The 24,403-nt window shown below is 31.8% G+C and overlaps 1 protein-coding gene across 2 annotated transcripts in view; it reads left to right on the top strand.

Annotated features, from left to right (window-relative positions):
* The first annotated feature begins 812 nt into the window (after positions 1-812).
* The window catches only part of LOC143256387 (putative E3 ubiquitin-protein ligase makorin-1), a 37,113-nt gene continuing 13,522 nt past the window's right edge, over positions 813-24,403 (top strand). The window contains exons 1-6 of one of the 2 annotated variants that reach the window (XM_076513568.1): positions 969-1,004; positions 3,010-3,134; positions 12,510-12,638; positions 13,935-14,107; positions 16,019-16,150; positions 18,524-18,744. In XM_076513568.1, coding sequence (XP_076369683.1) covers positions 13,978-14,107; positions 16,019-16,150; positions 18,524-18,744 — 483 coding nt within the window. In that variant the 5' untranslated portion in view covers positions 969-1,004; positions 3,010-3,134; positions 12,510-12,638; positions 13,935-13,977. Of the gene's footprint in view, positions 1,005-3,009; positions 3,135-12,509; positions 12,639-13,934; positions 14,108-16,018; positions 16,151-18,523; positions 18,745-24,403 lie in introns of both variants that reach the window. The other variant, XM_076513567.1, reaches the window with a different exon arrangement.

Genomic DNA, 24,403 nt, shown 5'->3' with positions numbered 1-24,403 from the left:
GAAAACGGAGAACGTCGGTGACCTGATCTTATCTTCCACCGTGATAATAAAGCTGTTGTCGTTGACGTGACGGTTTGCTTCGAACTTATGTGTGACTCGTTAAAATAAGCATACGAGTCAAAGGTGTCAAAGTATGAAAATCTAGCACCTCAAATAAAGATCTAAAAGGTGCATTTTCCGTTGCATTTCACGGTCTCCCAATAGGTATCTGTGATGCCTGGCTGTCTGAAAACACAGAGGTACAAGCAGTCTTAGACATCACGTCCAAATATTTCGAGGAATTTTTATGTAGGCGAACAATCTTCTACACGCTGGACATCATATGGTAAGCGAATAATGAAGAACATCTCACTTGGTAGGAATTGTCGACTCCATCAGAGTCTCCCCGTATCACGTCCCCATTCATGTTAAACAACATCCAGCATCTGTCAACCCTAACGTCAAACTGGGTAATTTGAAATAGCGATAGCCAAATGTCTCGTTATCTAATTAATGAATAGGTGAGCGAGATTCCCACTGTCCTTATCTACTATCTAGCGAAACTACAGCCAAGGAAACGGGCTTGGAGAAATAAGCCAAATAATCGCTAACCCCAAATACTAGCCTTTCTTTATAATGTTTTAATTTCAACTTTGCAAAAAGAAAGGGTTGCGATGAATGACAATGAAAAAAAAGGAAGAGAAAATTTAACGAATGTGAAAATGTTGATTATTTTGTTTGTTTGTTTTAGAGCAATGTCACACTCGGCTTTATCTTTTGTGGCTACAACGAAGAACTGAGTCCCGGATTTTATTGTTGGAAGACCTTACAGTTGACACTGTCCTAAAGGGGGACAATTGTGATTGCATAATTATGAGTTCTCGTCATCACAGAAGCTTGGATTTCGTTATTAGGTTTTATATAAAATATATTATTTAATATATTTGACGGCTCCCTCTATAATATATAAGTAATATCTTGAAAATCAGTATGGCGGAGGGTGGAACTGGCAGTGTTTTATGTCGGTAAGTAATATAGGTTTTTCTCTTTACATGTAATTTAACTCAGAATTTTAGCAAATGAATCTGGTAATGTGGAGAATTATATAAACACACTTAAGCATATTTAATGTAATAGTAAATTATTTTATAAGTGGCTCATTGTTAACTACAACTTAACATTATGTTACGAATTGTAACTAGTAACACCTAACGTTGCTATTTTATTTATCGTTAAAACCAGGTTATGTACCGAACAGTTGGGTGCATGCACATGTTGCTGTGTTTCATTTGTAATTAAGAGTGACTGGAATATGTTTGGGTCCAGTGTTACTTCTAAAGCTAACAGTAATGACAGCATGGCTAATTATTGTTGTACTGTATATATAGTTACTTATGATAAAAGTAAAGAATAATTGTTTTATTCAAATGCAACAGTAACATTCATTCAGGTATTAGGTTTAAATTAAATATTTGCTTTAAGGTTTAGTTGTGTAGTAGGGATATAAATTCAGTATACACAGTTTGTGTGTTACTGTTAGTAATAGTCTATAGGACTAACCTGCAACATAAAAAATTTTCCAGTGTGCATAGTGAATCACAGAAAAAACATTACATTAATTGTTGGAATAACGTAGGAATTCCACTGTAACACCTATTCTATGATGACAGTTATTTCAATTACTGCTGTATTTGATAGTGGTGTTAAATATCATAGCACATAAAATCAGAGAATTCCAAATAATTATAGCTCCTGGCAATGGAAATTGTCAGAGTGGAATTGCAGCTGCTAACATATAAATCTCTCTTAAAAAAGTGCTAAATTACTGTACTCCAAATAAGAAATGAAAAATTCTACAGTACTATTACATGCTAAGTTTGCAAGGTTTGATTCAAGGCAGTTGTACTTCCATGAGTTGTAAATCAGCTATAATAAGGATGCCATGATTGCTACACTTTCCTTTGCTAATTTGCAGAGATAAATGGGCAAATGTAGAACCAAAAATAGGGTATTAGCAATTTGTTGCTTGACCAATAATTGTCAGAGATATATTGAGTGAAGAAGAGGTCAAATGCACAAGACCCTTCCAGGCCTTCAATGGCCAATTTTTGACAAAGAGAGAGAGAGAAAGAGCTATACATGAAACAACAGCTTTCTTGAAGCTATACTTTGGCCTTGGAGTTTTTTTTTGGTGTCTAGAAGCATTTTCTATTTGAAAACAAACTAAACTTTAAACCAGTTAGTAAACGTAGTTTAGTCATTGAATTTGAGAAACCAAGTCTTACAATAAACTGTTGAGTCTGTATTACTTAATTCATATATATATGTGTGTGTATGTGGTGTTATTCAGCCAAAAACATATAAAAATGATACAGTTGTAGGCAGACTATATGTTGACAACAGTTTGCTTTACATTGTAATAGGTACATTTCTGTTGATGGTGACTACAAAATACTTTAATAGGTAAATATGCAAGTTAATACTTGATTTTGAACATGTGGTTCATGACAGTTTTTTATTTCAGTTATCAATATGCATTTGGATTTTAAATTGAAGCCTTTCATTAGGATTACATTTAATCTTGGCTTGTCCAAAGTTTCATGCAATGTCTTAGGTTACCAGGTAAAGCAATTATTTTATCAGTCATGAATATTTTATTACCATTGTTCCAATGAGACTGTTGTGTGATGCAAAGGGTCAGTTAACAGGTATTATTATTGCTTTTCATTAATTATTAAGTATGTAATTTTGTAGAGTAAATCTTCTAAATTTTGACTATGGAATCCACTGGTATGAAGTTTTGTTAATTTTGACTATGGAATCTACTGAAGTTTTGTTAATTTTGACTGTTAAAAAAAAATCGACATAACCTCTTGTTTCAGTGAAATTCTTCAGTTCTGGAATGATTTCTTGCAACAAACGCATATTTCGGAACTCCATAACCAGAAATTAGCAGAAGTTAGGAACAAGAGTATGTGGTTACTAGGTGTGATGGAAGTTGTGATTATGGTTTTTCGTTTTCTGTTTCAGGTCTGTGCATCATATTTTTTCAGTCTGTACTCCATTTGGACTAGTGACTATCATTCATCAGTAGGCTAGTGCTTAGCCTGTAGAAACTTGCTGTTTTCAATTTTATGGAAGTCAAATTCTTTATGGTTGGTGTGTTTATGACTTTTTGGCATTACATTTTAACATTAAATGGACACAACACAATATCTACTCGTTTTAAAAGTCAAATGTATAGAAATTTTTGTAACACAGTTAACACAGTTGTATCCAGAGCTTTAAGTAATTGTTCCTTTCTTGTCAAAATCCCACATAGGTTGATTCAGTTACTTTAGAAACCAACTAACGATAGTATTTTTCTTTACTCTGTTATCACAATATAATCGATGATAAATTCAATTATGTTACTCCATTCGTTACCACAGCTGTATCTAGAGCTTTGAATAATTCTCTCTTATACAGGCTGGTTCAGCTACTTTAGAACCCAATTGACAAGACAAATTCTTCTTCTCTACTCTGTTATTACAATACAGTCTGCAATAATTACATTTTATAAGTCTCCACTATACACTTGTTGTGGTTAACTTACACACACACACTAGGTTTATTTGACTATATATACATATCACTAACTTACATGTACTAACTTAATTGTCTGTATATATGTACTGCCTGATTGAGACTCAGATATTATGTTGTAACAGTACTTATTTAAAGCAATGAGCAAAATTCAGAAGATTCAAGTAACATAACTTCAACTGAAGTACATAACAAATGACACAGTTTTGTAACTGAACTTGCTATAATTTCAATGTTCACACAAATTAAGCTGAATAATACTCTCATTAAGTTGTAAGGAAACAATGTGTACCTAACAAATTAAGCTGAATAATACTCTCATATTAAGTTGTAAGGAAACAATGTGTACCTAACAAATTAAGCTGAATAATACTCTCATATTAAGTTGTAAGGAAACAATGTGTACCTAACAACTATATACAGACAATTCTTGATGATGAGAAAACCGACTTGCAGAGAAAATTATACATTTAAAAATGGTTGGAGAAAGCCCTAATAGAGGAGTAAACAATGTTTCGACCTTCTTCAGTCATTGTCAGGTTCACAAAGAAAGAAAGGGTTACTGACGGTCGCTGACCACATGCTTGAAGACAGTTGTGTAATTGAGTGTAGGAATTTCGAGGTCATGTTTAGATGTTGGATATATCTATTAATATAGGTATAAAGGTTTTCATTTATATTGGTTTTTTTTGGGATTGAGCTGTTGTATAAATAAGGCTTCTTTAATTTTGCATTTGTTTATGTTTGTTTCTTTATTTAGTATTTTGAGTGTTTTTTATAGTTATGTTGTGTTTATTTGACTTGTAGTGTTCGAAAACGTGTGAAGGTGACTTTTTATGTTCTTTGAATCTGGTTTCCATTTTTCTACTTGTTTCTCAATATAGAAGTTGTGGCAGTTATCACATTGTATTTTATAAATAATGTTGGTGTGGTGTTTGTCAGTGTAGTTTTTACATAGTATAGACCTCAGTTTTGTGCCTGGTTTTTGAATAAATTTGGTATTAACTGGAATGTCATATTTTGTTACTAGTTTTTGCCAAATGTTGGTCATTTTTCTGCTGATGTCAGGAATATATGGTATGCAGCAGTATATGGTTTCGTGATTTTTTGATTCATGAGATATATTTACTTTTGTTGGTTGATTTTGCTTTCTGTCTAGGTGTGTGCGTATAATGGTTTCTACGGTTTGTGGAGGAAACTTGTTGATGTTGATGAAGTATTGTTTTATTTTGTCTAATTCATTGTTAATTTTATCTGGCGAGCATAGTTTAATGGCTGTATTTATTTGGTTTCTTAGTATGTTGAGTTTTTGTTTTGTTTCATGTGCTGAGTCCCAAGGAATGTGTAGTCCAGTATGGGTGATTTTTTGGTGGATTTCTGGTTTTACGTAGGTAGGAATAAAGTGTTTGTGAAATTGTGTTGGCTTTTTTTTATTTTTTTAGTATTTTGTTTAGTTGTGTTTCGTGTATCTTGTTGGATTTGTGTGTATTGGTTTAAATTTGTTTGTGTCTGATAGAATGTTTGTCATTTTTTGTATGTATTCATTCATGTTGATTATAACTATAGCGTTACCTTTATCTGCTTTTAGAATTTTAAAGTTTTTGTCTTGTTTTAGGTTTTTTAATTGAATCAATGTTTCTTTTTTGTAAGGTTGTTCGTTCTTCTATTAGTGCTTTCTCTATCCATACTAGCCATATTTAAATATATAATATATACAGAAAAAATGTTTCACATCCATATCTCGAACATTGTGGTACCAATTGACATGCAACTTACCTGAAATGATAGCACTTCTTGCTGTGATAATTAGGTTTGTCTTTTAAACACTCTTGTAGCAATATGTATTTATATATAAATAGATAATGCATTACTGTGGGAATACAGTTAGATTTGAGGGTAAGTTCATAGAGATTGCGATGAGTAATAAAATTGAGTCAGGAATGTGTGTGCCTGTTGCTTGTTTTCGTTGGTGCAAAATTTTTTGTCATTGGCAAAAATTCTCCATTTTATTTGCTTGGTTGTCAAGGAGAAGTTTATGCTTTACCAAATTTTATCTACTCTGAACCTTCAGCTAGAACTCTACAAGAACCAACATGTTTTCAGTTTTGTGAGTATCAAAATTAAAGCTTGATTCTTCAGATCAGTGGACCAAAACCAAAAAGAAATTTGAGAAGTACCTCAAAATTCATAATAATATTTGGGGTCATACTGTTGATCAAGTAGAAATATGTCTTTCAGTATCAGTTTTTGCATCTTTCAATCTATAAGAATTATTCAAGAAGAAAATTTGAACATAGTTTTAATAAAATATAGAAGTCAAATCGAGCAGTGCTTAAGAGGATGCCCAAATATACGTGAAAAATGTTTCCAGATTGTAACTAAAACATGCTTATATAACAATTATTTATAGGTAATTTTGAGGAGAAAAATGTATCTACTTCCCCATATTATGGGCATTCATCTTGTTTACTGACAAAACAGCATGTGCACAACATTTTGCTCAAGACCTGTTAGTGTTAGCCACAAATATAAAACCAATAAAATGGTGAAAATGTGAATATTGAAAGTAATTGCCAAGCAGTATATGAACCAACTCATATGTAATTAAATATTATAAGAATAACTTGCATGTGACCAAAGATGAATTGATACAGTATTTCAGTTGTAGAGTTTTTGAATAAAGAAATAAACCGTATATCAATGTTGATTTTCATAGAAAACAAATAATTTGATGATTTCTGTTAATTACTTTTCTGTTTTTAGATTTAAACAGTTTAAGCATGTTGAAACTAATATATCACCATGTTGTCATCAAATATGAAAATCAACAGTTGAACATGCTCATTATAAAGGCACTAGCTCCATTATATAACTTTGTCATCTTTGCAACTGTTCTTATTGCATTTCTTACTTGTCCTGGGCTGTTGGTCTGCTACGTATCCCTAAACTTACCCCAGCTAACTAATGGTTGACCCAATCACGAAGGGTCACAGGTCTTAAGGCCATGTCATTGCATTGTAGACTTGCATTCTAAATGTGATTGAACCACTATTTTATGAATGTATGCCAACATGTTTGGTATCAAACTGTCAATTATAATTAAAATTTAAGGATTGTACATTATTTAATTTCTCAATTTAAAAATAAATATTAAAAACATGTTCCTTAACATTGGTTTTAGTGAGTCATGCAGTGTATTGAATGCAGCACTGGTTCAAATTAGATGTTTGTGATGTCAAAATATTAAGTCTATAGTATCTTATGAATTAGGAATTCAAATTACCAATATTAACAAACTAGAATATCAAATAAGAACCTGCTTAGTTACTAAGTTTAATAAATTGTGGTGGAATTCTGTGATTTTCATGTATTATGATTTTTGTTATTTCAAATGTATATATATGTATAAAACTTAAGCATTACCTCACATTCTCTACATACAAACTTTAGACTAAGCAACCTACTGCAAGCTCTGGAGTACAAAGTTCATAACTAGAAGTTGTTTATACCTTTATATTTACTTAGTTCATAACTAGAAGTTGTTTATACTTCTATATTTACTTAGTTCATAACTAGAAGTTGTTTATACCTCTATATTTACTTAGTTCACAACTAGAAGTTGTTTATACCTCTATATTTACTTAGTTCACAACTAGAAGTTGTTTATACCTCTATATTTACTTAGTTCACAACTAGAAGTTGTTTATACCTCTATATTTACTTAGTTCATAACTAGAAGTTGTTTATACCGCTATATTTACTTAGTTCATAACTAGAAGTTGTTTATACCTCTATATTTACTTAGTTCACAACTAGAAGTTGTTTATACCTCTATATTTACTTAGTTCACAACTAGAAGTTGTTTATACCTCTATATTTACTTAGTTCATAACTAGAAGTTGTTTATACCTCTATATTTACTTAGTTCATAACTAGAAGTTGTTTATACCCCTATATTTACTTAGTTCATAACTAGAAGTTGTTTATACCCCTATATTTACTTAGTTCATAACTAGAAGTTGTTTATACCCCTATATTTACTTAGTTCATAACTAGAAGTTGTTTATACCCCTATATTTACTTAGTTCATAACTAGAAGTTGTTTATATCTCTATATTCACTTAATCTATCTTCAGGAGTTCTTTTGTTTGTTTTTTGAAGGAATGACCAGTAAAGTATTTTTATCACATTAGCTGATAGGTCTACATCAACAGTGACATTAGTTCTGATTTGTAGATTTTTATTTAGATGTACTAATTAAAAATAAGGCAAATTACTGAGTAATCATCCAATCAAAACTATTTTGTGTACATAGGTTGGATGAAAAATGATACACATGAGCTTATTGTGTGTGCATATGTATGTATGTATGTGTGTGTGCGAGGAATCCTATTTGAATATAGGCTTTAAAGAGCTATTTATGAGCCTCCATATTTCCAGAATTATGACACACTAAGAATATGGGATAATCTTTCTTGTATCGTCTCAATATTAATAACTGTTACGGCATTACATATTTTTAATATTTCGGTATCATAAATTATTCAGATTAAACCTTTGAAATACAGAAAACTGAAAATGTATATTCAGCTATTTATATATATATATAATAATATGAATAAAAGACTTAATAAAAGTAATATTGATAACTTATGCCAGTTTTATATTCTTGATTATGGTAACATGAATGAATATGTGCTTTGTTAAAGTAACTTCTGTGATGCTAGCCATTATATTGACTGGAAGGTCAATGTAATAAAAATAATAAATATATAGAAATATATAATGTTTTGAGGTCTAAGCTATTTAGACTGACCATTTGTTTTTGTTTTATGGTATGTAGTAGTCTTTCTAGACTGAAAAAAAGCATAATTTATATTTATTTTATAGTTTGTTTTTGGTGATTATGAAGTCGGTTGAATTGATAGACCCAACATAGTTAGGACAGAGAAAATAACAGACCAGACATGAAGTCTACTGAAAACAAACATTTTAGATGTATTTAGGAGGTTTAGAGGTTACACAAATAATATTTGAGATTTTGAGAATGTTTTTTGTAATGACAACACTAAGACTAGTAACAAAGCAGACTTGAAATTTTCAAAAACAAATTGTTAGTAAAAATACTTAATTAAAAAATCAGGTTTTTGTGTAAAAACAAAACTTGTAATGTTTACTAAAAGTCTACTTTGTAAAGATACACATGCTGTATCAAAACTTATAGTGGAAACACTTAACATACAAACCTGTTTATATTATACTGAGCCTGTTGTGAAAGGATTAGTGGGACTTTTGAAAATGTGTTGATACTTTATGGACAACAATTGGTCCTTCTTGAACATTCTCTCTTGAGAAGAAGCTAAAATTTAAACCTACTCTTTTACTCCAGAAATCATATACCCAGTCAAATTCTTATAAAATATCAACTATTAACAACTCATTCCATAAGCTAATCACTCTGTTTGAGATTCCCTGTCAGAGTTTAACAAGTATCAACTATTAACAATAACTCATTCCATAAGCTAATCATTCTTTGAGATTCCCTCTCAGAGTTTAACAAGTATCAACTATTAACAATAACTCATTCCATAAGCTAATCACTCTGTTTGAGATTCCCTGTCATAGTTTTACAAGTATCAACTATTAACAGCAACACATTCCATAAGCTAACCACTCTGTTTGAGATTTCCTGTCATAGTTTAACAAGTATCAACTATTAACAATAACTCATTCCATAAGCTAATCACTCTGTTTGAGATTCCCTGTCATAGTTTTACAAGTATCAACTATTAACAGCAACACATTCCATAAGCTAACCACTCTGTTTGAGATTTCCTGTCATAGTTTAACAAGTATCAACTATTAACAGCAACACATTCCATAAGCTAATCACTCTGTTTGAGATTCCCTGTCAGAGTTTAACAAGTATCAACTACCAACAGCAACACATTTCATAAACTAATCATTCTGTTTGAGATTCCCTGTCAAAGTGTAACAAGTATCAACTATTAACAGCAACACATTTCATAAACTAATCACTCTGCTTGAAAAATACAAATATCTTAACCTTAGCTTTGTCTGTTTTTTCTCCAAATTTTGAACTTGTGTTCTTCTCATTGTTTTCACATTACAGTCTTTATCCTATGAACCCCTTAGATAATCTTAAACTTCAACAAAATCACCACTTACTAATATTTTCTGGAAAAAAAAAGGATTGAGAGGTCTTAGTGTACTTGTGTAACTTGTAATATCCCAGAAATCCTAGTAACCTCCCTGTAAACCATATACAGTAATTGAGTTCTTTTTTTTAGATAAGGAAACCAAAACTGTACACAGTACTCCAAGTGAGACTGACTGTTAATTTGTATAGAGATGATTTCTTCTTTTAAGACCGTCAATCTGTCTATAAGCACTCTCTAAATCTCTGTATACTAGCAGTAGAGCACTGTCTTGATGGTGTGAGTGATTTAAAAAAAACAACCCTGTTCTGCTTTGAAGATAATTAGACAAAATTTAAGTAATATTAGGTAGAGCAAGTTATAAACTATACATGTCAATGTAGAATGGATGAGTAATTAGAGGAGATGGTAGACAGTAGCAAATTATTCCTTGAATGTAGTATTTATTAGATATTTTAACATATTTAAAATTATAGATAAGTAATAGAACAAATTATTAGAGTAAACTACATGTATTAGAGGTAAATTGATCTAAACAAAAAGTAGTAAAAATATTTAATTTTGATAGGTGATGTGGGTCATAAATCTGTTTCAGCTATTGTCATGTTTTCCAAAATTTAAAATTGCATGTGATGACTAATAGAATGAACAAGTTAATGAATACTAACTCAGTATGAAACAAGTGGTATGTAATACTGACTCAGTATGAAACAAGTGGTATGTAATCCTGACTCAGTATGAAACAAGTGGTATGTAATCCTGACTCGGTATGAAACAAGTGGTATGTAATACTGACTTGGTATGAAACAAGCGGTGTGTAATACTGATTCGGTATGAAACAAGCGGTGTGTAATACTGATTCGGTATGAAACAAGCGGTGTGTAATGCTGATTCGGTATGAAACAAGCGGTGTGTAATGCTGATTCGGTATGAAACAAGCAGTGTGTAATGCTGATTCGGTATGAAACAAGCGGTGTGTAATGCTGATTCGGTATGAAACAAGCGGTGTGTAATGCTGATTCGGTATGAAACAAGCGGTGTGTAATGCTGATTCGGTATGAAACAAGCGGTGTGTAATGCTGATTCGGTATGAAACAAGCGGTGTGTAATGCTGATTTGGTATGAAACAAGCGGTGTGTAATGCTGATTTGGTATGAAACAAGCGGTGTGTAATGCTGATTTGGTATGAAACAAGCGGTGTGTAATACTGATTCGGTATAAAACAAGCGGTGTGTAATACTGATTCGGTATGAAACAAGCGGTGTGTAATACTGATTCGGTATGAAACAAGCGGTGTGTAATACTGATTCGGTATGAAACAAGCGGTGTGTAATACTGATTCGGTATGAAACAAGCGGTGTGTAATACTGATTCGGTATGAAACAAGCGGTGTGTAATACTGATTCGGTATGAAACAAGCGGTGTGTAATACTGATTCGGTATGAAACAAGCGGTGTGTAATGCTGATTCGGTATGAAACAAGCGGTGTGTAATACTGATTCGGTATGAAACAAGCGGTGTGTAATACTGACTTGGTATGAAACATGATACAAAATTATACAAAGTAAATGAATTTATACGACTTTTTGTTAATTGAAAACTACACTTTATTTTGACTTGTAACAGTTGATATTAAGAAAAAATATTACTCTATCTTGTAACTGTATTATTGTACAAATATATTTATGATAGGTGTGTTAATGTTTCAAAAACATTAAATTTGAAATAAAATGAACTCTACCACTTTGACAGATATCAACTTTGAACACTATATTTTAAAAACCTGGTAGTTTATCTTAGAAAGTTTGAAATTTGAATGGTCATGGTAGGTTGGTGTTTATATTAATATACACTAGAGTTTATTTATTTTGAGAATCTTGCAATAAATTCAAAACATTACGTATATTGAATTTATTTCTGAAATTTGTGCGTTTTTGTGTATTTTATACGTTGGTAAACTAGACCACTCTTGGCCAGCATATACACCAAAAGTTGTTAGTTCCAGTATGTTAGATTAGTGTACTTCTGTGTATTTTTTATGTAAGTAAACTAGACCACTCTTGGCCAGCATATACACCAAAAGTTGTTAGTTCCAGTATGTTAGATTAGTGTACTTCTGTGTATTTTTTATGTAAGTAAACTAGACCAACCTTGGACAGCATATACACCAAAAGTTGTTAGTTCCAGTATGTTAGATTAGTGGACTTCTGCATAATTTTTATGTAAGTAAACTAGACCAACCTTGGACAGCATATACACCAAAAGTTGTTAGTTCCAGTATTTTAGATTAATGGACTTCTGTGTATTTTTTATGTAAGTAAACTAGACCACTCTTGGCCAACATATACACCAAAAGTTGTTAGTTCTGATATGTCAGATTATTGGATTTTTTTTACCCTTATAACTTACCACTTTATGGAACTTTACTTGTTTACAACTGTACAAATAAACCTCACAATATTATTGAATGACATGCTGTGAACACTTATTGTACCTACTATAGAAAACTAAATGTTAAAATATTTTCAGGAAATGATGGATTTTACCACAGATGTTGTGTAAATGGTAAAAAAGGAAGATAAACGTGACATTCAGTCGATATTCTGCTATTATTTTTTAATCAACTGGCCATGTTATCTGGACAGACTAGTAATATTTTTGTCTGTAATATAGTCATAACAAAAATCATATTGTTCAATTCACAAATCCAATTTTCATCTATTATATTTATTATTATGATATTTATATTTCATTTTGTAATTTTAGGTACTTTGTAAGTGGAGTTTGTAAAGAGGGAACCAACTGTACTTTTTCCCACGATAGGTCGTTGGGAAGACCAGACACCATATGTAGGTACTATCTACAAGGGTGTTGTGCTTACGGCAGTAACTGCAGGTAAGGTCTTACAATTCTCAGTCCTGGACTTGATGGGTATACACTACATGTTGTCTTCAATGACAAGTAAAAGTTTAAACATGAATAGGTTTTTACCTGTTTGGATCAGTACATCTTCAACTAAATGTTGTTGAAAGTTTCATACAGGCAGTATTTCTCAATCTGTTGTTTACCAGATGATTTAAAAGAATTATGAAATCACACATTAAAATGCATGTTGAACTATAATTGTCATTTTTGTCCTCAGTTTTGTTTTCATAATGGTATAATGATGGATATGTATTGTGAATTAAAAGGTGACTTCACACAACTTTGTTTGTACAAGATGGATCACATGCAAGAAGTGTTTTTATGTATGGTTTGCTGCACTTATAAAATACTTAATATTTAAAGATACAATTTGAACATAAACCTGGAAGCATTCAAATCCAGTAGGTGTGGCACTTGTGTTTATTAAAAATAAATTAAGGAGAGTGTGAAAAACACACACCAATTTTTATTATTGTGTTCAATAATTATTCAGGTTACAACTTTTAACTTTTGAAGGCAATGGTTGTTTTTTTCCACTAGAAAGTTTAGGACTAACAACATTATTCTTTCAAACTAACTATGATAATTATTTCATGCGCCAAATGTTTAAAAATAGTGTGAAAGAAGTGTTATATAACCTATGTGTGAAAGAACATATTAATTTGAACTAAGTACTGTAATAAAATTTGGTTTCTGAACTTGTAAGTAAGAGACCAATAGCTGTGTACTGACGAGTTAAAATAAGCCTAATTTGAAGAATTAGAAATATCTTTCATCCATATTGTGGTTTTGTTTTGGGGTTTACACATTACTCTTAATGTACTGGGTTTGTAAATATGTCACATTCACCTGGTACATGCCAAACAATAGTATAGCCGTCCTTGAAACTGGAATAAGTGTGCTTCTTTAAACAATCTCCCAGTCTTGTAATGATTGAGCCAATATAAGCACTCCCACACAGTGAAAAACAGAATGTATAGATAAAAGAACACTAATTCTAGGTTCAAGTTTTGTTTGGCTTGCATTAAGGAAATGTGATTTGTTTCATCTTATATTCACAGTAATCAGTGATATTGAAAACAAAATGATGGTATAAGGATAGTTTTAATTAATAGATTAAACATTCAGAGACTGAACCTTACAGTTTAGGTATTCTCGTGGATTATACTTACCACATGTTAACAATTTGTTATCCTCTCACAGTTCTTTGAAAGAGTATTGAGATAAGTTGGTTAATTTTCACCTATAATTTTTGTATATTTTAAGGTATGACCACATTCGCCCCAGTAGGCATGTCACTAAACCCAGTATGTCACTTATCAATAGCAGAGAAACATACAAAGTTCCAGGACAGCAGGGTCGTAAAATAAAATCATCAATCACATCTAGTACACAAGCACATGGCATAAACCCCTCATCTAATTCAGACTCTGTGTTGGGTAAGTTGTATTAAACATTGTTCTGTATGATGTTGAGTTGAAGAACTTTAGGTGAGTTATACTAAACATTGATCTGTATGATGTTGAGTTGGAGAACTTTAGGTGAATCATACTAAACATTGTTCTGTATGATGTTGAGTTGGAGAACTTTAGGTGAGTTATACTAAACATTGATCTGTATGATGTTGAGTTGGAGAACTTTAGGTGATTCATACTAAACATTGTTCTGTATGATGTTGAGTTGGAGAACTTTAGGTGAATCATACTAAACATTGTTCTGTATGATGTTGAGTTGAAGAACTTTAGGTGAATTGTACTAAACATTGTTCTGTATGATGTTGAGTTGGAGAACATTAGGTGAGTTATACTAAACATTGTTCTGTATGATGTTGAGTTGAAGAACTTTAGGTGAGTTATACTAAACATTGTTCTGTATGATGTTGAGTTGGAGAACTTTAGGTGAGTTATACTAAACATTGTTCTGTATGATGTTGTTGAAGAACTTTAGGTGAGTTATACTAAACATTGTTCTGTATGATGTTGTTGAAGAACTTTAGGTGAGTTATACTAAACATTGTTCTGTATGATGTTGAGTTGAAGAACTTTAGGTGAATTATACTAAACATTGTTCTGTATGATGTTGAGTTGGAGAACTTTAGGTGAATTATACTAAACATTGTTCTGTATGATGTTGAGTTGAAGAACTTTAGGTGAATTATACTAAACATTGTTCTGTATGATGTTGAGTTGGAGAACTTTAGGTGAATTATACTAAACATTGTTCTGTATGATGTTGAGTTGGAGAACTTTAGGTGAATTATACTAAACATTGTTCAGTATGATGTTGAGTTGGAGAACGTTAGGTAAGTTATACTAAACATTGTTCTGTATGATGTTGAGTTGGAGAACGTTGGGTAAGTTATACTAAACATCGTTCTGTATGATGTTGAGTTGGAGAACTTTAGGTGAATTATACTAAACATTTTTCTGTATGATGTTGAGTTTGAGAACTTTAGGTGAGTTATACTAAACATTGTTCTGTATGATGTTGAGTTGGAGAACTTTAGGTGAGTTATACTAAACATTGTTCTGTATGATGTTGTTGAAGAACTTTAGGTGAGTTATACTAAACATTGTTCTGTATGATGTTGAGTTGGAGAACTTTAGGTGAATTATACTAAACATTTTTCTGTATGATGTTGAGTTTGAGAACTTTAGGTGAGTTATACTAAACATTGTTCTGTATGATGTTGAGTATGAGAACTTTAGGTGAGTTATAATAAACATTGTTCTCTATGATGTTGAGTTTGAGAACTTTAGGTGAGTTATACTAAACATTGTTCTCTATGATGTTGAGTTGGAGAACTTTAGGTGAGTTATACTAAACATTGTTCTCTATGATGTTGAGTTGGAGAACTTTAGGTGAGTTATACTGAACATTGTTCTCTATGATGTTGAGTTGAAGAATTTTAGGTGAATTATACTGAACATTGTTTCCAAACACATTGTTAGATTACTATGTTTTTATCCTAAAGTTGTTGATAATGATTGATTTAGTTTATTTTGATGCACTTGAATGATGTTTAAGTGGTGTGAGGACCTCATCTTGCATTTTAAAAGAATGTTTCATTGGTTTGAGGACCTCATCCTGTATTGTTAAAGAATGATGTTTCAGTGGTGTGAGGACCTCATCTTGTATTGTTAAAGAATGATGTTTCAGTGGTGTGAGGACCTCATCCTTTATTTTCAGTAATTAAGAACAACAACTTTGTAGAGTCCATGTTATGTACCTTTCACACATCTAATTAATTGCAGTAAATAGCTGAAAACGTGAGTAAATGTCCTGTAGAGGAGTATTGACGCCAGTAATTCTACAAATATTAAGTCTGAACAAAATATGTTGGTTTCTAGGTGGGATGACAATACTTAGGAAGCAAAGTCATTCAAGTGGCAGTGGAAGAGACGTAGAAGGAAAGAGAAAAGTATCACATCTAGAGAAAGTGTCATCAGATTGGGTTAATGCCCCAGAGTTTGTGCCTAGATGTAAGTACTAAATAAATCTAAACACATCATAACAAACAAGCACTGTACTGACAGATTCCTGTGGCCTTACTCATAATTTACTGTCACCAGTCAGTTAACTTGGTTCATTGTACTGAAAGTAGACTTGTACTTTACTGTCACCAGAGAGTTAACTTGGTTCATTGTACTGTACGTAGACTTGTAATTTACTGTCACCAGGATGTTAACTTGGTTCATTGTACTGTATGTAGACTTGTACTTTACTGTCACCAGGATGTTAACTTGGTTCATTGTACTGTACGTAGACTTGTACTTTACTGTCACCAGGATGTTAACTTGGTTCATTGTACTGTACGTAGACTTGTACTTTACTGTCACCAGGATGTTAACTTGGTTCATTGTACTGTACATAGACTTGTACTTTACTGTCACCAGTCAGTTAACTTGGTTCATTGTACTGTACGTAGACTTGTACTTTACTGTCACCAGTCAGTTAACTTGATTCATTGTACTGAACTTAGACATGTACTTTACTGTCACCAGTCAGTTAACTTGATTCATTGTACTGAACTTAGACATGTACTTTACTGTCACCAATCAGTTAACTTGGTTCATTGTACTGTACGTAGACTTGTACTTTACTGTCACCAGAGAGTTAACTTGGTTCATTGTACTGTACGTAGACTTGTACTTTACTGTCACCAGAGAGTTAACTTGGTTCATTGTACTGAACGTAGACTTGTACTTTACTGTCACCAGTAAGTTAACTTGGTTCATTGTACTGTACGTAGACTTGTACTTTACTGTCACCAGTCAGTTAACTTGGTTCATTGTACTGTACGTAGACTTGTACTTTACTGTCACCAGACAGTTAACTTGGTTCATTGTACTGTACGTAGACTTGTACTTTACTGTCACCAGGATGTTAACTTGGTTCATTGTACTGTACGTAGACTTGTACTTTACTGCCACCAGGATGTTAACTTGGTTCATTGTACTGTACGTAGACTTGTACTTTACTGTCACCAGACAGTTAACTTGGTTCATTGTACTGTACGTAGACTTTTACTTTACTGTCACCAGGATGTTAACTTGGTTCATTGTACTGTACGTAGACTTGTACTTTACTGTCACCAGACAGTTAACTTGGTTCATTGTACTGTACGTAGACTTGTACTTTACTGTCACCAATCAGTTAACTTGGTTCATTGTACTGTACGTAGACTTGTACTTTACTGTCACCAGAGAGTTAACTTGGTTCATTGTACTGTACGTAGACTTGTACTTTACTGTCACCAGAGAGTTAACTTGGTTCATTGTACTGAACGTAGACTTGTACTTTACTGTCACCAGTAAGTTAACTTGGTTCATTGTACTGTACGTAGACTTGTACTTTACTGTCACCAGTCAGTTAACTTGGTTCATTGTACTGTACGTAGACTTGTACTTTACTGTCACCAGACAGTTAACTTGGTTCATTGTACTGTACGTAGACTTGTACTTTACTGTCACCAGTCAGTTAACTTGGTTCATTGTACTGTACGTAGACTTGTACTTTACTGTCACCAGTCAGTTAACTTGGTTCATTGTACTGTACATAGACTTGTACTTTACTGTCACCAGGATGTTAACTTGGTTCATTGTACTGTACGTAGACTTGTACTTTACTGTCACCAGTCAGTTAACTTGGTTCATTGTACTGTACGTAGACTTGTACTTTACTCTCACCAGTCAGTTAACTTGGTTCATTGTACTGTACATAGACTTGTACTTTACTGTCACCAGTCAGTTAACTTGGTTCATTGTACTGTACGTAGACTTGTACTTTACTGTCACCAGTCAGTTAACTTGATTCATTGTACTGAACTTAGACTTGTACTTTACTGTCACCAGTCAGTTAACTTAGTTCATTGTAGTTCATTTGACTTAATTTGTTAGTACAGAGGAGAGAAGATAATTTCTATAAATCTATTTTTTCAATGATATATGTCACTGTGAACTGAGGAAACATTTTGACAGAAATCTTTCTTTATTGTCTTATGAGAGATAACTAATCCACAGCCAAGAAAATCAATTCCTTTCTCTGTTTGATTTTCACCTTTTTAATGTTATCTTAGAACAGAATGTAAGGCTGTAGAGGTTATTTTAATGACTGATTAACAATATGAGTTTAATTAATTGTGTATATTGTTATCAACAATACTCCATGTAGTAATTAATGATATAGTTACACAGGTTTGTTTCTGCCCCTAATATTGAATGATAAAATGGTTATTAATGTATATATTGTGTGTATCTGTAGAAATACAAATATCATTATAAAAGAACTTATAGATTGACTCAAATGAAAGTAATTCTTGTTGTGAATTAATTCCTTTTTTATGAATTTTTTAGCATTAATAAAGTCTTACGCAGAGAAAGTAAAGTCAAGTGACACAGTCAGCCATACGGCATCATTTCCTGTTCACCAGCTTGTCCCTCTATGTCCGTACACTGCTGGTGACGAGTGCCCGTTTGGAAACACCTGTCAGTATTTACATGGGGAAGTGTGTGACATCTGTAATAAGCCAGTATTACATCCTTTGGATGAAACACAAAGAAGTCAGCATAGAGATGTAAGTGTTTTTTTCAGATATGCAAACAAAATTTATCTTTGAGAATGATTGTCAGAAGGTTTGTGTAGATATATCACAAACATCCACAGTTTGTAGTAAGTTTGACGAAAGGATTATTTATCTGAATAGCTTATTAGATTTGAGCTTTTTTTTAATGTGACCTGTTCACTTTTGTGCAGGTTACAAAATATTTCTTGTTTGATTTTTGAGGTTTTTGTGTTGCTATATTAATTAATTACAATTTTATATCTTATTCTACCTGTAATTGGTTGTGTATTTTTACGTTGTCTTTGGGCAATATTATACAAACTGGTTACTGTTACGTGTCTTGTGAGAATGAATTCTACTTCCATAAGATAATTTTATATTCTTCAATGCATTTACTAAAACATTTTGTTATGTGTTTGTTATTAACTCTTTCAACACAGACTCAGTCAGTTTGACCAACCACATGACCTCTTTGTGCTTGTTTAAAGCCTTTACAGATCTTATTCTTCTAACTGGCAGTATTTCAGTTAACATTATACTTTTAACTGGCAGTATTTCAGTTAACATTATACTTTTAACTGGCAGTATTTCAGTTGACATTATACTTTTAACTGGCAGTATTTCAGTTGACATTATACTTTTAACTGGCAGTATTTCAGTTGACATTATACTTCTAACTGGCAGTATTTCAGTTGACATTATACTTTTAACTGGCAGTATTTCAGTTGACATTATACTTTTAACTGGCAGTATTTCAGTTGACATTATACTTCTAACTGGCAGTATTTCAGTTGACATTATACTTCTAACTGGCAGTATTTCAGTTGACATTATACTTCTAACTGGCAGTATTTCAGTTGACATTATACTTCTAACTGGCAGTATTTCAGTTGACATTACACTTTTAACTGGCAGTATTTCAGTTGACATTATACTTCTAACTGGCAGTATTTCAGTTGACATTATACTTTTAACTGGCAGTATTTCAGTTGACATTATACTTCTAACTGGCAGTATTTCAGTTAACATTATACTTTTAACTGGCAGTATTTCAGTTAACATTATACTTTTAACTGGCAGTATTTCAGTTAACATTATACTTTTAACTGGCAGTATTTCAGTTAACATTATACTTTTAACTGGCAGTATTTCAGTTGACATTATACTTCTAACTGGCAGTATTTCAGTTGACATTATACTTCTAACTGGCAGTATTTCAGTTAACATTATACTTCTAACTGGCAGTATTTCAGTTAACATTATACTTCTAACTGGCAGTATTTCAGTTAACATTATACTTCTAACTGGCAGTATTTCAGTTGACATTATACTTCTAACTGGCAGTATTTCAGTTGACATTATACTTCTAACTGGCAGTATTTCAGTTGACATTATACTTCTAACTGGCAGTATTTCAGTTGACATTATACTTTTAACTGGCAGTATTTCAGTTGACATTATACTTCTAACTGGCAGTATTTCAGTTGACATTATACTTCTAACTGGCAGTATTTCAGTTGACATTATACTTCTAACTGGCAGTATTTCAGTTGACATTATACTTCTAACTGGCAGTATTTCAGTTGACATTATACTTCTAACTGGCAGTATTTCAGTTGACATTATACTTCTAACTGGCAGTATTTCAGTTGACATTATACTTCTAACTGGCAGTATTTCAGTTGACATTATACTTTTAACTGGCAGTATTTCAGTTGACATTATACTTTTAACTGGCAGTATTTCAGTTGACATTATACTTCTAACTGGCAGTATTTCAGTTGACATTATACTTCTAACTGGCAGTATTTCAGTTGACATTATACTTCTAACTGGCAGTATTTCAGTTGACATTACACTTTTAACTGGCAGTATTTCAGTTGACATTACACTTTTAACTGGCAGTATTTCAGTTGACATTACACTTTTAACTGGCAGTATTTCAGTTGACATTACACTTCTAACTGGCAGTATTTCAGTTGACATTACACTTCTAACTGGCAGTATTTCAGTTGACATTATACTTCTAACTGGCAGTATTTCAGTTGACATTATACTTCTAACTGGCAGTATTTCAGTTGACATTATACTTTTAACTAGCAGTATTTCAGTTAACATTGAAGGATTTCACATACAAAAATCACATTTTTTACTCAACTATTTTCAGTAAACTAAAAGATTTGTCTATGAATATATTGAGTATTTGTTTTGAATAATCTGTGTGCAAAAGGAGTTTCACATTCAAATTCAAAATAGTTTTTCTATTCCCAAAAATAGTAAGTCTTTGTTTCATTACTTACTTACTCTTTTCTAAGGTAAATTTGACTGACCTATGACCTAATGACCACCAAAAAATCTAATCTAAATAACCATTTTTGTATTTCTAGAATGACTTGAAATTGTAACATAAAATCACATTTGTTTGAGCTAGCTAGCTTTAACTTATAACAATGTATATCTATTTATAACTAATATTTATTGTTTTGTGGTCCTTTTGATTGTTCTTTGAATGTGTCAGCATTATAACCTGTCTGCACATTACAAGTTGTAAACCAAACATTTACACGTTGCTAACATTATACTATGGAATTATGTTACCCATGTGCAACTCCCATACTTATCATGTGTCTTGTTAAACTTTTTTATTATTAATATCCATTTTATATAATCTAACCTAAATAGATTTATAGTTTTTATAATAATAACATTTTAAACAGGAATATCACACTTTTCAAATCTTTTCTTCTAGTGGTTCATTATCAAGGATATTTAAGCCTACTTTTATACAGTAATGGTACTAATGCAACTAATTTAACTAAATAATGCACTAAAGAACATAGACTAATAATATGCATGAAGTAGACAATTTTTACCTTCCTCTTACAATTTTTCTGGCTTTTCAGTGATGCAACAACAGTCGTCTCAAATTAATTAAAGCTAGTCGTTAAGTTTCTCACAGGATTGTTGCTTGTACTCTGAGTGAAACTGTCTGTTACCTGTTCAGAATGCAATGATATCTAATATGTCATTTGATGGATAAGTACAGTAACTTTCTGTTTGTTATATGTAATATATAATGAAACGGAACAGAGAACTGTGAATACATTTTCAAAGAGACGATGTGGCAGAAAGAGTTTGTGTTTCAGTTGATAGCTTTGTAATCAAATAAATTGAAGTCTTTTTATGGTTTGTCTGAGAAATAACTATTCTGTTATAAGTGATATACATTTCTTTCTCTTTCAAAGGATGGTGGAAAAAATAGAGATAATAACGTGCTTAAAGAAAATGTCACATTCATCACATCAGGGAAACTTACGATTTTTCCAAAACAAATTTCTTTATAGAATCTGGAATATAAAATTGATATACTATTAAACTGTGGATTGTTAGCTATGATTGTATGCTATGATAACTGATATACCACAAACAAAATATAGTTTAATAACATTTTGAATGCAAGACACTAAAACATTCATGTCATGTCGTGTATAAAACAATACCTGGATTGAAAGAGTTAACAGAAACTTAATAGTAAAGGATTGATATTCATAAGGGTTAGTTAAGCCTAAAAATACTAAAATCTGGGGTTGGATTCTCCATCATGGACACATCAGAGATAATTCAATATGGCTGTATTTTAAAGCAGACAACTAGTAAGGGCTTAAAATAGTCCAAATATAGATAAAACTACATCAGACTGTATAAATAGGGTAATTTACAAAGATTCTGTCAACATGTGGAAGATTAGAATATGTGAAGAATTTATAAATAGGGTAATTTATCTAGATTTTGTCAATCTTTTGGAAGGTTAGTATGTCTGAATAATGTGTATATATATATATATATATATATACAGTAATTTACCTAGATTTCGTCTACATGGGCAAGGTTGGTATATGTGAAGAATTGAAAATATGGTAATTTACCTAGAAACTGTGTACACGTGGAAGTTTAGTATATGTGTGAAGAATGTATAAATAGGGTTATTTATGTAGTCTGTGTACATGTGGAAGGTTTATTATATATGAAGAATATATAAATAGTAATTTACATAGATTCTGTCTACATGTGGAAAGTTTAGTATGTGTGAAGAATGTAGAAATACGGTAATTTACCTAGATTTTGTCTACATGTTGAAGGTTTATTATATGTGAAGAATATGTTAGTATTGAAATTAACCCAGATTTTGTCTGTGTATGGAATGTTTAGTGAATGGTATTATAAAATACGTTTGGCTTGTGTCAATAGAAAACTGTTTGACTTTCACTGGTTTATTTTTGGAATTTTCAGTAAATGTAAATTTTGTGATTATCGAATTAAAATAAATCTTTAATGCATCACAGGATACACCCTTTAATGCATCACATGATACACCCTCTGACACATCAGAGAATGTCTGAGAAAAATTTATAGAAATATTTCTTTCCATGTTTCCCTTTCATCTTGATCTGAGTTTTTTCCTTGGTGCTTCTAACCCTGAGAACTCATGTGTTTACATATTCTTTTGAGTTAACTTTTCAAAAACCCCAGTCATGTTATCAAGAATAGTGTTGAAAGATACTCACTTTGATCCTTTAATGTTGGTGTAACAATACATAAATTGTTTCTTTTCAAACTTTGTTTCCACCTGTATTGGTAAACTGGAATTGTTCTCACAGTTTTTGAAGATGTGCAGATAGTTTCCCTTTTGATTTCTAGCTTCTCACATACTCTTAAGTCATGCTGTACTAACATTCTGTTGGTTTCATTATTCCCATGTGTAAAACTCATAAGTTATGCTGTACTAACATTCTGTTGGTTTCATTATTCCCATGTGTAAAACTCATACCTTCTGTTTGTTAATGTCCAAATAATGGAACACTTTCATGTTTCACATTTTTGTTTGTATAGCATAATAACTTTATATAATGTATTAGACATCTTAAAAACTACAGTTTCTGATTGTGGTATACTTTACCAGTGATATCCCATAGAATACCATCTTGATACTTGTCTTCCATTGTTTACACTGTGGATAGCCTTGAGTTACATCATGCTTTGTCACTTCCACAATTTTGCTCCCTTCAAGCTTTTTGAGGTTGACAAACGTGTGTCTGTTCCAATGTTTATCAAGTTACAGATTTAAAACACCTTACCACCAGTGTGTATAACATGAGGTCATATTGTTTGTGTTTAGAGATAACATCTCTAGTATCACCATTGATGCTAAAACCACGTGTACATTCCAATTTACTTTTGTTATTCAGTTTAACTTTAGATGTTGGAACAATGTGATCTAACTCGGATTTATCTCAGATTTAGGAACAATGTGATTTATCTTGGATGTAGGAACAATCTTTTCTAACTTAGATTTATCTTAGATCTAGGAACAATGTGATTTATCTTAGATGTAGGAACAATCTGTTCTAACTTAGATTTATCTTAGATCTAGGAACAATGTGATTTATCTTAGATGTAGGAACAATCTGTTCTAACTTAGATTTATTTTAGATATAGGAACAATGTGATCTAACTTAGATTTATCTTAGATCTATGAACAATGTGATTTATCTTAGATGTAGGAACAATCTGTTCTAACTTAGATTTATCTTAGATCTAGGAACAATGTGATCTAACTTAGATTTATCTTAGATGTAGGAACAATGTGATTTATCTTAGATGTAGGAACAAT

The sequence above is a fragment of the Tachypleus tridentatus genome, chromosome 7 (genome assembly GCF_004210375.1).
Source record: "Tachypleus tridentatus isolate NWPU-2018 chromosome 7, ASM421037v1, whole genome shotgun sequence".
Lineage (NCBI taxonomy): Eukaryota > Metazoa > Arthropoda > Merostomata > Xiphosura > Limulidae > Tachypleus > Tachypleus tridentatus.
The sequence above is the reverse complement of the archived record's forward strand: the minus strand, read 5'-3'. Positions and strand labels throughout refer to the sequence as shown.